General features: G+C 35.1%; 2 protein-coding genes across 2 annotated transcripts; both read left to right on the plus strand.

Annotated features, from left to right (window-relative positions):
• Nucleotides 1–448: 448 nt before the first annotated feature.
• On the plus strand, nucleotides 449–1341 carry LOC133301594 (thioredoxin-like protein YLS8). The gene is made up of 2 exons (XM_061501247.1): nucleotides 449–676; nucleotides 948–1341. Exons 1-2 carry the CDS (start codon nucleotides 557–559, stop codon nucleotides 1254–1256), a joined length of 429 nt encoding a protein of 142 aa, XP_061357231.1. The 5' UTR covers nucleotides 449–556; the 3' UTR covers nucleotides 1257–1341.
• A 5176-nt stretch (nucleotides 1342–6517) lies between these two features.
• Nucleotides 6518–9625, plus strand: LOC133301581 (lysine-specific demethylase JMJ13-like). Its single transcript, XM_061501232.1, has 9 exons — nucleotides 6518–6692; nucleotides 6957–7113; nucleotides 7199–7418; nucleotides 7553–7606; nucleotides 7701–7780; nucleotides 7875–8152; nucleotides 8269–8664; nucleotides 9045–9136; nucleotides 9413–9625. Exons 1-9 carry the CDS (start codon nucleotides 6518–6520, stop codon nucleotides 9623–9625), a joined length of 1665 nt encoding a protein of 554 aa, XP_061357216.1.
• The last annotated feature ends 7376 nt before the right edge of the window (nucleotides 9626–17001 follow it).

Genomic DNA, 17001 nt, shown 5'->3' on the forward strand with positions numbered 1-17001 from the left:
ACAGAAATGGTTGACTTGAAGATTTAATCGATTAAATCTTTAAAAAGAAACAAAAAAGGCGTCTGCTGCGTGTCTTGTCATTGCATTTTCGTTTCTTTTTGGAGATTTAATCGATTAAGTTGAAGATTTAATCGATTAAATCTTCATGTAAACTATTTTTGTTAGTTTTGATCATTTAATCAATTAAATCTTCAATTTAATCAATTAAAGAGTGACAGATTGATAGATAATTTTGAACGAGGGATAAAATAGATATTAATTAATTAATGAAGGGTAGAAAAAAACTTTAGAAAACACTTCAAATGTTTCAAAAAAAAAAAAACACTTCAAATCAATTGGGCGGGCCGGTGGAGATTGTTGGGCCGGGTTAGTGTGTAATTGGGTAACCGGGTCAAATCCTATTTCGGTTGAAGAAGTCGAAATCCTAATCGAAATCAATCACTGTTGAATCCCTAACCTAACGCAGTGAGAGAAGTGAGAAGAAAGAAAGAAGGAAAGTTGAAGTTGCGTTTTTTCTTTGTGTTGTGTGTGTGTTGAATCGAATCCGAATAAAACGATGTCGTACCTGTTGCCTCACTTGCATTCTGGATGGGCTGTGGATCAGGCAATCCTTGCAGAGGAGGAGCGTCTCGTTGTGATCCGTTTCGGTCACGATTGGGATGAGACCTGCATGCAGGTAATTCATATTCATATTCATTGAAAACTTTATGTTAAATTAAATTAATTTTATGATATCGTTATGTTATGATGATGATGATGATTTATAATTGAATTTACTGTTTTATGTGATTTTTAGTGAGAAAAAGACACCAACAATGAAAATCATGGAATTTTTTTTTTTGAATTTATATTTTAAATAAAAAATATTAGGTCTTTCAACTATAGGTTACAAATATTTTTCGGTTTATTATAATTAGCAAAATTGTAATTATTATTTTGTTAAAAAGATGGATGAGGTGCTGGCATCAGTTGCGGAGACAATAAAGAACTTTGCGGTGATATACCTAGTGGACATAACGGAGGTTCCTGATTTCAACACAATGTACGAACTGTATGATCCATCAACAGTGATGTTCTTCTTCAGGAACAAGCACATTATGATAGACCTTGGCACAGGTAACAACAACAAGATCAATTGGGCTCTCAAGGACAAACAAGAATTCATTGATATCATCGAAACTGTCTACAGAGGTGCTAGGAAAGGACGTGGTCTCGTCATTGCTCCCAAAGATTACTCCACCAAGTACCGCTACTAATTATTATTAGTAGTCTTGTATCTATCAAAGTTAAATAAACAAACTCTACCTTTATTGTCTTGTCTTTCTAAACATGTATAATGACCCCTAATATCAATTGTGTTTGTCTCTGCTTGTGTATCAATCAAGACCTTTTCATTTTTGTGCAGTATGAACACCAAAGTAGGTTCTGGTTTAAGTGCATCTGCTTAGTATGTGTGAATGAGTCTGAATCCCTTTATTTTACTACTATCCTTGTATTTATAATGGTTCTCATAGGTTGTTAGTGATGAAAATCGTGGCTGAGGAACCGTTTTTTTATTGACAATAGTGACAATTATATAAAGTCATTATAAAGCGGGAAAGGGTCGTGGGTTTGATTCCACGATCCTTGTATTTATAATGGTTCTCATAGGTGGTTAGTGATGAAGATCGTGGGTGAGGAACCATTTTTCTATTGACGATAGTGGCAGTTATATAAAGTCATTATAAAGCGGGAAAGGATCGTGGGTTTGATTCCACGATCCGAGCTCTTATTATATAGCCTCATAACCCAGGCTTACGGCTTAAGAAGGTAACCAGGTAGGCTAATTCGAGTACAAGGTCTTGGGCCCACCGTTGGGCTATAACCGAATGGGCCTAGCTGTGTTAACTAACTTGGAACAATTTTAATTATGCATGTTGTGTGTGCTGGTACTTTTAAGCTTTGAAGATCAGTTTTCTTATTTAAGTTTGTGAATGAAAAAGAACGGTCCCTGAAATGGTTATTCCCTGAACGGTAAGTATAACTTATACCTAAAAATTATATATTTAAATTTTTATGGCATGCATCTCCTGTATGTATGTGCATATTGCATAACAGTGAAAGGTACTCACATTTGCTACCATTCAATGCCCATATCCATAATCTACATAGAGCAACATCCAAAAAAAACAAGTATAGACAGGACCTTACTGTTTTAATTCACGTTTTATTATATACCCTAGTGCTTATTACATGTATCTATCAGTCTTTGCTATTAACCTTTTAAGCTTCTATTATGTGCTTCTATCTATTTCTATTTCCAATGATGGCACAAGTTCTATAATTGCCGTTCCAATCATATACCATGTAGATGCTGAGAGTATACTCTGTAAATCAAGAGCTGTTAACAATTTCCAAAGCTAGAGAACAACCCACATGTTGTTTCAACTCATGTATTGACCCTACTTAATGTAATCGAACTGTAGCCAATACAATCAATGCAGTAACCATTGGAAATCCCCATCTAATAATGCTATTCTGATTCTCATATTTTTCAGTATCTTTTTCATTTTGTTGATGGGGCCTAATACACCTCAAGATGAATGCAATTTAATGGGGTTTGATGGTTGGTCCTTTTCCTATCAGAACTTTCTTCCTTGCTGCAGCATCTCTGAGCTTACCAATATTCAGTTAAAGTAATTTATATTTCTGGGTTTGAAATGAAATTGATATATTATTGCCTGAATTGCTGACATTCTTGATTCTCTTTATTGAAAGAGGTGTTCTCTAGTTAATCCATGAAGTAGAGAATAAGGAATACAAGCATTGAAGATTTTTTCCATAATGAAAGAAAATTTCTTATGGTCATATCGTAATTATTTCTTATTTGATTCTCTTTTATTCCCTTATTATAGGATTGATTACTCCTGATTATTTCTTTATTTTTAACCTTAAATTAAGAAAGTAATTATTAATATGTATTCCCATTCAACCTTATATAATTTAACCATGTGTACATCATGGGTTATGAAATCATATGCACTATTTCCCCATATTTCAACTCTTTCTTTGTAGCCCCTCATTACATGTCAAACTAACCTTAGAACAACACTAGGAAGCTTTTCCAATTGCTTCCTGGAATCTAGTGTCTGAAACTTTTTCACGTCTACGAATATGATGGCAGCACTTCTGAAGTGCATATTTGAAGGGTGAAATCCCATCGTTGATGGGGTTGTTAACTCTGTTCTTATCATGGAACAACTGTACAAAGGAAAGCATGCAGATGCAGCACTCGCCAATGCCATTTTCATTGTTTGAGTTTGAAGTAAGCAAAGAGGGTAAGACATCATGTGGTGTTTTATCAAGGCTCGTATGTAGTCTTATATGACCAACAATGATACCAGGTATTTTGCTTTCTAATCTAAGTTTTGCGGAAAACAATGGAAGATAGTTAGTGAAGTTTATTTTTCTTCACATTCCAAAGTGAGTGGGGAAAGAAAATATTTACCGTTTTACTGAGTACAGAGTATTGAGTACTTCATTTATTAAATAGGGTTTTATATTTCTCATTCAACATGAGAATTGAATTCTCATGTCGTAGAGACAAAAAGCATGTGGGACTTGTATGATAGAAAAAATTATGTGTAGGACCCACGTTGGCACGGAAATCAAAGGGTGTGTAGGAAAATCCAAAATCTCATGTTAAATGAGAATTATAAAACCCTATTAAATATGGTAAAAAGTAATTTATTTATTTTATTCTATTTTTGTAATTATTTTCACTCATTCAATTTTTTTTTTCTATTTCTGATAAGGGAGGAGGTACTCCCGTAGCCTTGGAAATGTGTTCAGTCACATAAAGTGTGTAAATGAAAGAATTTGATTAAAAGATGAAGTTATAATGAAAGGAAAATTTCTACAATACTACTGTCTTACCCACTTTTCTATATATTTCTACAATACAAATTAAACACATATGTTGATTGATGACATGGAAAAGAAAAAACTGTGTATTAAAGACAGATGTTTAATTTTCAATGGCAGTAGTACGTACTACTGTTGTAGTGAAGATGAGCTCTAATGAAAGAGACTAATTTTGGTCACTTGAGACTAATTTTGGTGACTCTATTATTATTACTACTAGCGGATTCAAGGCCACTATAAATATTTAATAAAAATATTTAATTTTTAAATATTTTGAAAATAAGTTGTTTTCAACTGAATTAATGTAGTTATTTGGATAACAAAAAAAGGGGGTAGTTATTTTATTTTTAAAATTATAAATAAGTAAATCATAATAACAAATAGGTAATTAATATGGGTTCATTTTTTCTGTTGACAATATACATAAGTTATTTACATGGAGCCTAAAATGACATCGTTTTGGGATGAAAATTAATATATTTTTATAATTATAATTTATTTCAGGATTATAATAGTCTTTCTTATTGTAATTTTTTAAGCTTTAAATCAAAAATAACGTTGTTTTGGAAATGAATATAAATAACTTATCTATATTTATTGTAGAAACATTAAGGGACTGTTTGGTACGTAGATTATTTTAGAAATCCTGGGAAAGTGGGGTGGGGAAAAATATTTTCTAACATTTGGTATGAGGAAACTGTAAATATTCCCGAAAAACTTTTTTTTACCGTCTTTTCAAATTTAACTGCAAAATTCCAAACGAAAATATTATATGATACATGGTATTTCTATTTTTCCACATAATCAGTATAATTAACCCAACATTTCTAGAAAAATTTTAGACCTACCAAACACTTTTTCGTAACTTACTCGGGAAAAATATTTCTATTATATTTCCACAAATCTTTTTTTCCCGGTAAAAAAAATATCTCCTATACCAAACATTCTCTAAAGCCAATTAATATATTTACACTTAGTAAATCTTCTTCTTTTTTTCGTTTTTTCTCCGATTAATGTAAATAAGTTATTTATATTCAGGCCAAAATGATGTCGTTTTGGAGCGAAAATTAATATATTTTTGTAATTATAATTTATTTCAGGGTTATAATAGTCATTCTCATTATAATTTTTAAATTTTTTAACTCAAAACGATGTTGTTTTGGGAGTGAATGTAGATAACTTATCTACGTTTACTTTAGAAACATTAAATTAAAGCCATATATATAAACTCAGCAAAAAGGGCAAAAAACAATGGGTTTGATGTGACATAAGTTATGTCATTTTAGGAGAGAGATAGACACAAGAAATGAAAATTATGGGGAGAAAATGGGTGATTTTTTTTTTAATTTAAATTTTAAATAAAAAAATTTTATTTTGTGTCTGCCTCTTTCTTAAAATGACATAAGTATATGTCATTTAAATTATCATTAAATTGTTATCAAAAAAAAAATTATCATTAAATTATCATTATTAGCAACGAGAAAGGGAAAAAGTCAAAGAAAAATTTGAAAGTTTATAATTTTGAACAGGATGAGATGTCCAGCAACGGTATCATAAAGGAAACAAATAACGAACTCGTTAACTACCATGTAACCTGGCAGTTACATGTTTCAGTTTTGTTAACAGTTAACTTCTTTTCCATAAGTCTCTCTCTCTCTCTCTCTCTCTCTCTCTCTTACCCCACAGCGTCAAAACCAAATAACTTTTGATCACCAATACTTCAAACACCACACAATTTTCATTCTTCCTTTTTGGTTTTGTAGCATGCAGGTAAAAGGTAATACAGAAATGAAAAAGTAAAGAAAGAAAAGAAAAGAAAAAAAACCCTCTTGCATGTCATGCATGATTGCCAGGTGAAAGTGTTATCTTTATTTCGTGATCACTAAGTTTACATTTATATGTTTTGAAAGAGTAGCCATCTTAATTGGTTATGTAATGTACACACTATGATATGATTGTCTAAATAGCCTTCTTTGGTCATTGGGAAGATGGTAACTATAATAAATAGTGTGCCAATGTACCCATCTGTTACTTATTGAATTAGTTGTTATGCTTTATATGCCGTTTGTAATAAAGTGCTCTGCATATACATAGTGTTTTGGAGGTTCTGTGAATTAACAATTTATGCAATTGCTTTGTGTTGTTCTGTCTGTTCTGTTCTGTTCACCAGAAGTCTAGAACTCTCTGCATGATACTGCATGTTTACCTTTCATAAAATTGGGTAATGACATGTCACATATGAAGTAAAATATGATAATTGAAAATTTCTATTGGCACTATTTGCAACACTAATATGATATTTTGGTTATTATTAATTTCAATTCACTGACAAATTGAAGATGCTTTAATATTCAAATTCATAGTGTGCATACTCATCATCTGTTTAATTTCTCCAATTTTGTTATGTTAGCCTCATTGTTACACCATGGTAAATTTATATATTGATTACTGTCTAATTATTATTAAATATATTTTAGGTTGGAGGAAAAACCTCCAAGGGTGACAATTGAAGTCATTGGAGAAGTATTAGATGCTAGTAATGCTTGTTATATAAAGAAGATCAAATAAAATGGGTGTTCCAAAAGTTGTCAGATATGGAGGAAGAACGAGAACAATGGCTGGTAAAAGTTCAATTACTCATATCTCCCAGAAATTGAGTAAATATGATTTGGCAGATCTAGAATGGACCAATAGGATTCCAGAGTGTCCAGTATACCACCCATCAGAGCAGGAGTTTGAGCATCCTTTAGTTTATCTGCAGAAGATTGCTACTGAGGCTTCTAAATATGGTATGTGATAATAGATTATGGATGTTTTTCTTTTAACTACCTACACCTAGTTCATCACTGTCTTTATGAGGAGGTGTCATTAGGGGCTTCATTTGTAATTAAAATGTTTTAACCAAGAATTTCCCATGTATAAGAAATTGATGTAACAAGCTATAACGGCTAGGACAAACTTATGTACAATAGCACAAATACTTTCTGTATTTTTATGTCTCTTTTCATTTCTATTATGCTTGTATGCTTCTTGTTTCATCCTCATATTTTCAGGTATATGCAAAATTGTTTCTCCAATTTCTGCCTCTTATCCTGCTGGTTCTGTCTTAATGAATGAGAAGAGGGACTTCAAGTTTGAAACAATTGTACAGCCTCTTAGGCTATCTAAATGGAATGAGAAGGATATAATAACATTTTCTATGAGAGGAAGGTAAAAGAATATCATGCTTGTAAGCTTTTATACTAACTAAATCATGTAAAATAAATTAATTGTTGGTTGTTATTGTTTCTACCAGAAAATATACATATCATGAATTTGAAGCTCTAGCAAACAAGGTCTTTTTCAGTAGATTTTGCAGTTCTGAAGGTCTTCCTTCTTCATATGTGGAAAAGGAGTTCTGGAATGAGATGGCGCATGGAGTTAAGGGAACAGTTGAGTATGGAGTCAATATTGAGGGTAGTGCCTTTTCATGTGATCCTCATGACAGGCTTGGAACAAGCAAATGGAATTTGCAGGTTGTTTTTCAGACTTTACGTTCACTCCATTTGTTCTTACTGTTCTTTTAACATCCTGTTCCCTGCAAGTTACATTAAATTTTAGATTATGAACCACTTGGTCTCAAGATCTTTAATTTCTTCATTGACTTCAGAATTTCTCACGGCTGCTGCAGTCCCCATTGCGTTTAGTTGACAAGGAAATTCCAGTAAGAAAGCAAATTTTGAAATCTAAACTGAATTTGAAAGTTACAATTTCCTCCTCTTCTTTTTTTTTATTCTAATTCCAATGTGAAATTTTAGGGAATAACTGATCCTATGCTTTACATTGGGATGCTGTTCAGTATGTTTGCATGGCATGTAGAAGATCACTATTTGTACAGGTGTATCTCACAACAATCTATTTCTCCACTGTCTCAGCCATTGTTTAATATTACTCAACTCTGATTTTAATATATATTACTGTCTTCTTTGCAGCATAAATTATCACCACTCAGGTGCAAATAAAACTTGGTATGGGGTGCCTAGCTATGCAGCCTCTCAATTTGAAAAGACTGTCTTACATCATGTGTATTCCAATAAGATCATAACAAAACAAGGAGAGGATGGAGCATTCAAATTTCTTGCACATAAAACAACCATGTTCCCTCCAAATGTCTTGTTACAACATGATGTGGCAGTTTACAAGGCTGTGCAGAAGCCAGGAGAGTTTGTCATCACCTTTCCTAGAGCATATCATGCTGGATTTAGTCATGGTAATCTATATTTCTCTGTACATGTGTCTTTGTGAATTTGTCCCTCCATTATAGGAGACATAACAAATTTACAAATGAGCATTAACTATTCATTTGATTCTTTTTGTTGATTTTAGGTTTTAACTGTGGAGAAGCAGTAAACTTTGCTATTGGTGATTGGTTTCCACTTGGAGCTGCAGCTAGCAGGCGTTATGCACATCTTAAAATGTTGTCTATAATTCCTTATGAGGAACTACTTTGTAAAGAGGCAATGCTGGTTTACAAGTCCTCAAAAGTCAGAAGTTCCAAGAACAAACCTGAAGACATGGCATCTTATCATGCTATTGTGCTGTCTTTCTTGCATCTTATGCAATTTTATAAGGCATCACTATTGCGATTGAATAGTCCAAGAAAATTGTCAAGCTCTTCAAATACATTAGGTTCTCTGATATGCAGCCTTTGCCATAAGGATTGTTATGTAGCTTACTTGCAGTGCAAGTACTGCTATTCTCATCCAATTTGTCTTTTTCATGGTATGAGACATCATTATTATATTCTTTTTGAGAAGTTATTTAAAATCAATTGCCTCAGTTATTGATAAGTAAATTTCCTTTCCATTACTACGTAGATGCAGAAAGGGGTGAACCGGAGCAGTGGTAAAGCTGTTCTTTCATGACTGAAAGGTCATGGGTTCGAATCCAGGAAACAGTCTCTTTGCAATTATGCAATGGTAAGGCTGCGTACAAGGATTGCCTCTACCCCATACTCGTTAGTCGGGTTTAACGGGGAGTGGTTGTTTTACTATGTAGATGCAGACTTATTGATGATTTGAGCCATATTAAATTTTCATTTTGTTAGCATCACGGTGACTTATTAACATACGTTTTCTGACTCTACTTATTGTGCGATTCAGACATTGCATCACAGACTTGTTTATGTGGGAGAAAATATACTATTTGTAAGAGGAATGACATGTTGGCACTGGAAGATGCTGCCAAAAGTTTTCAACAGGAAAAAGGATGCATTTACACATCCTCTCTATCAAGTATATTCTCCTATAACAGAAATGAAAGCATCAAAGATCTCAAGGTATGTGAAAATTTAAACGTGAAATTGATTGAGGCATTTTGATGATTTGGTGGCATTGAAACTTGAGAATCCTCTTGATTAGAATAATTACATTTCTTTGCTTGTATGACAAAATATATTGCATTACTTTATCTTCAGGAAGCTTATATTACTGTATATCTAATTCATTTTTACTTTTGAAATTGAAACTGAGAGCAGAATAATCCTTGGCATGAAGAAAAAAGTCCAAGAGGAATTGCTAATTCTCTAGGAGCAGCAGCATCTAAACTGAAAACAAGAGTAACGGACAGCATCAAGGACAATGTTGAAAAGAATAACAAGACAACAATGAAGCATTGTAGAAATAATGGACCTCCATCAGTGAAGAGAAACAAAAGACCACGAATCACCCTCACGTCAATTTGAGGCAGATTTGTGTAGATTAGTTTACAATTGAGAAAAAGTGAATCAAAATTGATCAAATGAGTTCCTGCAGTATTTTCTCTTTTGGCCACATCTAATAATTCAGTATTTCAGTCTGAATATAGGGAAAAGCGCCGTACAAAAAAGGTTTGGTAAAAGATTTTCCTAGTCAAAGCAAGTTTGAAATGAACCCCCAAGGGTAGCTCAGTTGGCAGCTGAACTCCCAAGGGATTGCTTGGTGCAGGGATCAAATCCTGCCTCAAGCAGTTTCTTGGAAAATCTTTGGGGGCCAGAGGATAAGCCAAAAAATCTTCGGTTGGGGGATTAGTCTCGTCCTTTCTCCGGTTGCGAAGCTTAGTGCACCCACTGTTACAATGAGGGGCTAGCCCAAACGGGCCGTACCCCGAGGGCATGGTGCCCGGAGAAGGTTGAATGGGGATACCTCCTGGCAATGTACCAAAAAAAAAAAAAAAAGCAAGTTTGAAATGTATTGTTATAGTAATGCAGTCAAAGCCGGCCGTAGTAGGTACGAGACCAGTCCCGTATGGTTGGATTACGGGACTAGTATCATTATGGTACTTGTAGGATTGTGCAATCAGTGCCACGCAAAAGAATTCTCTTCCTGGTTTTGTAACAGCCTAATCACGGAGTAGATGTAAGTCCGGTTTGCAACAAAGGATAAGGCTTGCTTCTCTTGATCCTTAAACTCAAGAGGATCAACTTTCAACATACCCAACCCATAAAATATAGGGTTCGCTTTTTGTCATGTCACATGACAAGACCATTTTCCTGCACACACAAATCAAGTGTGGGTCTCACGCTTAAAAAAAAAGTCAAACCAAAATCAGGATACGGCGCCGTATCCTCAAGATACGTTGCCGGATCCTTGTTGCAGGAATGAACAGTGTCATTCCTGCAACATGATTCTTATATTTCCCTAAAATATAACATTCTGCAGCTTGAAATGAACCGCTTAATAAAATAGTACTTGAATCCATATTGACTGTCTTCCTTATAATTATTGGTATGCAATATGATACATGCGTTGTAGTCAACTAAAGAAGGGATTCTATCTGCCAGGAACTGTGGACCTTCCCCTAAAACTTTTCTTCTCTTGCAAGATGATTGATTTAAAAAAGCTCCATTTAGTGGAAATTCCATAAATAACTTCCATGAGTTGCATATCAAATGAAAGATCCTAGCAACACACATGAAAAAGAAAAATGTAAATGTCAACTTTCAAATAGCAATAGGCCAGGAAAAGTGCCACAACCAAAATTTAATGATAAGTATTTACTTAAAAATTTAATACAGTTCAGTTTAGTATTTTATTTTTTGTTATTTGAGAAAAAAAAATGTTGTAGTAACCAAAATTTCCTTTGTAATTTTGGACTTGTATGTATGAACATTAAGATCAAACATGCAGTCACCGATCAGTTCTAGGTTTAGCAAAGAGGATAATTATGTCATAAATCAACAGGACCAACAAAACATTGGAGTTATTACACTGTAGCTTGATTCCACGTGGTGCAGTTATTTTTTAGTTTGTTGGTAGGACTTACTAGGACACACAACCTTCCACGCGAAGCATATAGCACCTCATAAGAGGCGTATGCTAAACATAGATTCTAAGTCAACTAATAAGAGTAGTGCTCCCACCTATATTGGACCTATGTATTGAATGGCAACAGTGATTATGGTTATGGACTACTCATATATGCCGGCTTCATGAGAATGAATATTAAAAAAAAGCTTTTCCATTTACCAGATTGTGCAGTTTTTACCTTGAAATTTCTGAATCCCATTATACTAAACTGCCATTTAAATGTGAGTTGGTAGTGAGTAGTAACTTTCTTCATAGCAACCTATTAACCTGCGATGCAAGAATGTGAACATTAAGCAGTCTTTTTAAAATTTGACCGAATTGGACAAAAGTAATGACAGTATATGCTTAGTTTTCTAGGATATGATACCCGATCCTATTCTGCCTGCATGTTGAGCATATGCTCAACAACTATCTGAATCTGATCGATTGGTTGACGTGTCTGCAACATGTAATGAACACGTTGAAGGCAATCCGTCTGGATGTACAAAAGGATCAAGAACACGATTTATCAAAGGCATGTTTCTAATAAGGCAATAATAAATCTAATAAATAACATCTCTCAACTCACCAATAAACCCGAGTGACATGCCTTCCTGGTGATCCATCGTCTAGTGATTCCTCTATACCACACCATGTAATCTGAGTTAGGCCCTAATATGCGGTCACGTGGATGAGGTGGAGCATTCTGAATTGAATCATCTCTGAGTCCATCGTTGTATGAACTGCTGCATTTGACGAGGCCAGGGCACCTCGGTCTTTCCCCTCAATGTCAGGTGGTGCACCTCCTCCGGCTGTAAATATTGCTGAGGTATATGCTGACGCATCTCAAATTGTCTCATAACACGATCAGGTTGATGGTACTCCACAATTTGAAAACATATCATTGGCGTGATTGCTCTCCAGCGATCACTCATCTCCTGAATATGATTTGGCAAATCAATCTCTGTGTATGGAGTCCATATAATCTGCGCATAAAAAGCAGTTGAAAAAATTACAATAGAAATTAAAATATAAAACAATATATATCATTAAAAGAAAGTAGTGGTAAGAACTTTGCAAGTACCTGATGCTCGGTCATCCTATCAAACCTTTCTCGACACCAAGATAGATCGTGAAAAATTGTCTTATGACCGGTCCATCTGCATAATACAATATATGTACAATAAATACCACATAATAAACATAAGAATCAAACATGACATGTCATATTAACATACCTTACACCAACAGGTGTGCTATCGTCAAACTCTAGGAGAGGTGGAATAGTCTCTGGAGCGATGGTAAAAAATCTAGCCCAAGCCCACATCTGCAACACTACCAATGCACCGGATATTTCAATCCGATCAGGTGAGGCGGCTATGCACAACTCCCGATAAAGGAAGGCCAACACTGCAGATCCCCAGCTAAATCGTCCACACGCATCCAAGTCACTAAGAAAAGGTAGATATCGGAGGTGCACCTTACCACCACTGTGATCCGCAAGTAAAAAGCCTCCAATAAGGCGTAATATGTATGCTCGCGTGAATCGAAGAAGATTCTCTTCATCCTCCATCCATTCCTCAACATTTGCAAAATTTGCATCCAACCATGAAGTTTTAAGAGTACCACCCTTAAAATCAGATGCACCAGGGGTCCTCCCAAGCAGTTGTGGTACCAAAGCTCTCAACTCTCGTGTTTCAGACATGCCAATAACAGGTTCACCATCCGTAGGAAGACCTGTGATCATTGCAACATCCTCGAGTGTCATAGTAACCTCTCCCGGAAGCATATGAAATGTATGGGTCTCCGGTCTCCATCGCTCAACTAGAGCAGTGACTAATGCACTATCAATATGCAAACCACAAAATATTAATCAAAAAATAATAAAATATTTTGTTTGATATTTTTTTTGTTAGGTAATATATGTAGCATATAAAATACCTCCATACGGCCCATCCGAGCAGCACCAAGAAAACCGGCACGGCTTAAATAAGGTACAATGGGCTCTGGAATAACATCCAACTCCGCCAGTCGTCCACTTCTGACAGTCAGAGATTTATAATCCCGTTCCTCCATCCAGACAACCTCTGATCGGTGTCTAGATTGCATGAATAATACCGAATTGTTGCGAGGACCGGGGTGAAGACGTCTCTCAGATGAATCGTCATACGCCATCACTAATTAAAAACTACTCATTAAACACTACGCATTATGTTAAATATCTACATATAATTAATTACACAACACATGTCATTGTTAGGATAAGACAAATGAATTAATTTAAAAAATTATAACAACTATTCCCTAATTAAAATAAATCCTAAGCATTAATCACAAATGTGTTTGCATATTCACTAACTATGAAGCACCGCTCCGACACGACGTTTTCGATACGTTCCCGATACGTTCTCGGTACGACCGTTAATTCGTCGATACGATACAATACGTTTTCGATACGTGTATCGGATACATTGGAAAAAAAAATTTCAGAGTATCGGTGCTTCATAGTTCACTAATTCTTTTTAGTTTCACTTAGCTGTGTTTGCATATGGTATATTTACATTGGGATACTTCAAAAAAATTAAGGGAATGCTACTAAAGGACAAATGATATTGCTATGGACTTATGGTAATACATGTTGTGTTAGACAAACTATGTTGCTGCCTCCGGCAGTAACCCAGTTGCAATTCATTTCACTGGAATGGGAAAAGGTGTGGCTTGAGTGAATGGACAGAGCATTGGGCGATTCTGGCCTACATAGGTCTCTTCAAATGGTGGTTGTACCGACTCATGCAATCTGATCCTTGTTGAATAATTTTTTAAATAGCAGGCAACAAGTAAACCAGTACTTGTATATCCCAACAGTGGAGAGACTTATATTGCTGAGAGCAAAACCAATGGGTGGTGAGTTCCTGCTTTTCTCTTTTAACATGGATGCAGATCTTTTATGTTCAAGTTCAACCAACTCCAATCTAATTTCTATTTTATTAAGTGATACCTTCTCACCATTTTAAATGTATCTGAACCTCCTTTATTATGTTTTGCACTTCCCAAGTTATGAATCTTATACTTGACAGTCTATAATTTGCAAAGCAAGTTTCAAAATATATTCTGAAATGGAATAATAATTGAAAGCAAATTAGCATGCACACACTGTGCAAACACTTGCCACCTAGTGCTGTGGACAGTGCTATCTACTGGAAAATTCAGATTTGAATGAATTCATAGATACAATTTTTGTTTAGTGTCATGAAATTGATAATCTGAAATTTGTCTTGAAGAAATCATGTAGAGGAGCAGAGGAAGATAGAAGTTAAAGTTTTTGTCATGAACAACTTGCTGCATTTAGCTATCGACAATACAAGGAGTCCATCTTGTCATCATTGATTCGTACACCATTGACATACTTGGTTTCTTCTCTCCTTAAGATGAGATTTTTCCTTGCTAAAATGGGTATAATATTCCAATTCAATTACAATCCAACAATGTCCAAAACTATTATTTGTGTTCATATAAAAGGCTAGCTAGTCTTAGATAAAGGAGATTGGTAATAAGAAATATGTTTGCAAAGGAGGAGACAAAAATATTTTTCCTTACTCCTTAGTTTATGGAGCAAGAATGAAACAAGTAACTTTTGAGAAAACCAAATGTGGATAAAACATAATATGCTGATTACTATTAGATAAAGAAGTACTAAGAAATGTTTTTAGCACCGTATGTAAATGAATATAAAATATATCTTAGATTAAACAAACATAGGTTTGGAACAAAATTCAAACAAAGTCGCTTTGTACATTGAACAGAGTCTTCTTATCTAAAATTAAAGTCATCAATTCGCAGTCTGAACAATGCTATACCATGGGAGAATCCAAGGGTTTATAGTTTGTAACTTTTCAGTTTGGAGATGAAAATCTCCTAAGATATAACCGTGCAACGTAGAAAACAAAGCAAGAAGAACCATATAAAAGCAAGAGCCCATTTGAAACCAATGGCGAACAAAATGAGCATTTCACATAGATAATAATTAGAATAATAATAATTTTACTCTCTAGCATTACATTGATATCTTAGAAAAACATTTTGGATATATACTCATGAGATAGCTGATAAATATGATGTCTAGCTGTGTAAAATTTCTAAAATGATAACTTAAATGCTTAGAAGTGTAAATATCTTTTATGTGATAGCATTTAACAACTTTGACACTTATTTTAAATTTTAGAAACTCATAAAAGAACAATGATCACTAGTTGGAAAGATAGTGTTGCCTCCTTGCCTTTTGGCCATAGGTGCAAGTGAGATTGCAAAGACAAACATTGTCATCCAACAAAAGGTTCAGCATGAGAAAGGAAGAAGAATATTTAAGATCAAAGAAGCGGTAACCAAAGGATTAAGAAAAAAAGGTTATTATCTAAATTTTAATATCACAAATTGAAAAAATCTATTTGAAATCTGATGGTTGAGTACATAGATCACTAAAAAATCTACACGTTATTCAAGCAGAGTATGAAATATAACTATATAAGAGAAATAAGCACATAAACATATCCATACAACATAAAAGTAGTACGTTATTGACACGGCCTTTGATTGATGAAGGTTTGTTTTAAAACTAATATCCAAACTATTGGACAGCAGAAGTTAATATATCTAAACACTACTGATTTTTGTTGTTGTTAGAATATTAGATATGATATGATTAGATTTGATTAGATATGATTAGATTCTGTCTTATCCGTACATAGTCTGACTGTATTCTGACTGTATTAGGATTAGGTTTGGATTAGGTTTGAGCCTTACACTTAAGCCCATTAGGGTCTCTATATATTGTAACTTCCTGACACAGATCAATACAAAACGTATTCTTTTACATTTAAGTTGGTACCAGAGCTATTTCGTTCTGGGAACCCTCGCTTCCGCTTAGAAATCTTGTTCTTCGCTTTAAAACCTAAGCCCACTGCTTAGGAGTCATCTTTTCTTTGCCGTGCGTTCTTCCGGTAAGACATCAAGGGCTATAAGTCCTCTCCAGGCATCTTCTGCACGTGTCCACATCCCCAAACAGTCACCGGAGCACCATCAGCCACCGTCAGCCACTGTTCAGGCTGCCGGAGTACTTTTCCGGCGAGTTTTCAGTCTGGAACGAACGCGAACAGAACCCTCTCCTCCCGGCGACCTGCTCTGTGGAAGTCCGGCCATCATCGGAGTTGTCACGCGCTCTCACGCGCCTCCAGTCTTCTCTGCGCGTGGGCTTCACGCGCCACCTTCTGCCGGCACGTGAGCACTATTCCGGCGGCTTTTTCCGGCCGGTCTTGGACAGAGAAGCTCGTCTTCTCCTCCTCTTTCTGGATCTGTGGTTGGTTCTTTGTTGGTCTGACTTTTTGTGCGCACCTCTTCTTGATTGGTGATCCGGTTCGTTTCTCTTTATTCGGTTTGTATCTTTGTGATTTGATACTATGGCAGCAAACCCTCCAATTCATTCGGAGGTCAAGTCTCCATCTCCTCCTGTGAAAAATTCTCCCAATATCATCTCTACCAATATTGGGTCCATTACCTCTTCAAAATTGAAGGGATCTGTTAATTACAAGAACTGTGACACCTCTGTTCGAGTTTGGTTCTTTGGACAAGGATATGGGAACCATCTCACAACTAAGTCTACTGATGTCCCTAAGGAGGACAAGTCTGATTGGGAAAAGATTGACAACCAGCTTCTGAGTATCCTCTGGCAATCCATTGATCCGATTGTCTTGGATATCTTTTATTCATTTCAAACTTGCTATGAAGTGTGGGTGGAAGC

Source organism: Gastrolobium bilobum, unplaced genomic scaffold (genome assembly GCF_033153095.1).
Source record: "Gastrolobium bilobum isolate Gb01-03AN ecotype WA unplaced genomic scaffold, APGP_CSIRO_Gbil_v1 utg8841, whole genome shotgun sequence".
NCBI classification, from domain to species: Eukaryota; Viridiplantae; Streptophyta; class Magnoliopsida; order Fabales; family Fabaceae; genus Gastrolobium; species Gastrolobium bilobum.

Excerpts from the sequence above, each read along its gene's own strand:
- LOC133301594 (XM_061501247.1), top strand. The coding sequence starts at position 557 with ATGTCGTACCTGTTGCCTCACTTGCATTCTGGATGGGCTGTGGATCAG. Across the intron at positions 677-947 it reads GGGATGAGACCTGCATGCAG|ATGGATGAGGTGCTGGCATC; the intron begins GTAATTCATATT and ends TTTGTTAAAAAG.
- LOC133301581 (XM_061501232.1), top strand. The coding sequence starts at position 6,518 with ATGGCTGGTAAAAGTTCAATTACTCATATCTCCCAGAAATTGAGTAAA. Across the intron at positions 7,114-7,198 it reads ACATTTTCTATGAGAGGAAG|AAAATATACATATCATGAAT; the intron begins GTAAAAGAATAT and ends TGTTTCTACCAG. Across the intron at positions 8,153-8,268 it reads TCATGCTGGATTTAGTCATG|GTTTTAACTGTGGAGAAGCA; the intron begins GTAATCTATATT and ends TGTTGATTTTAG.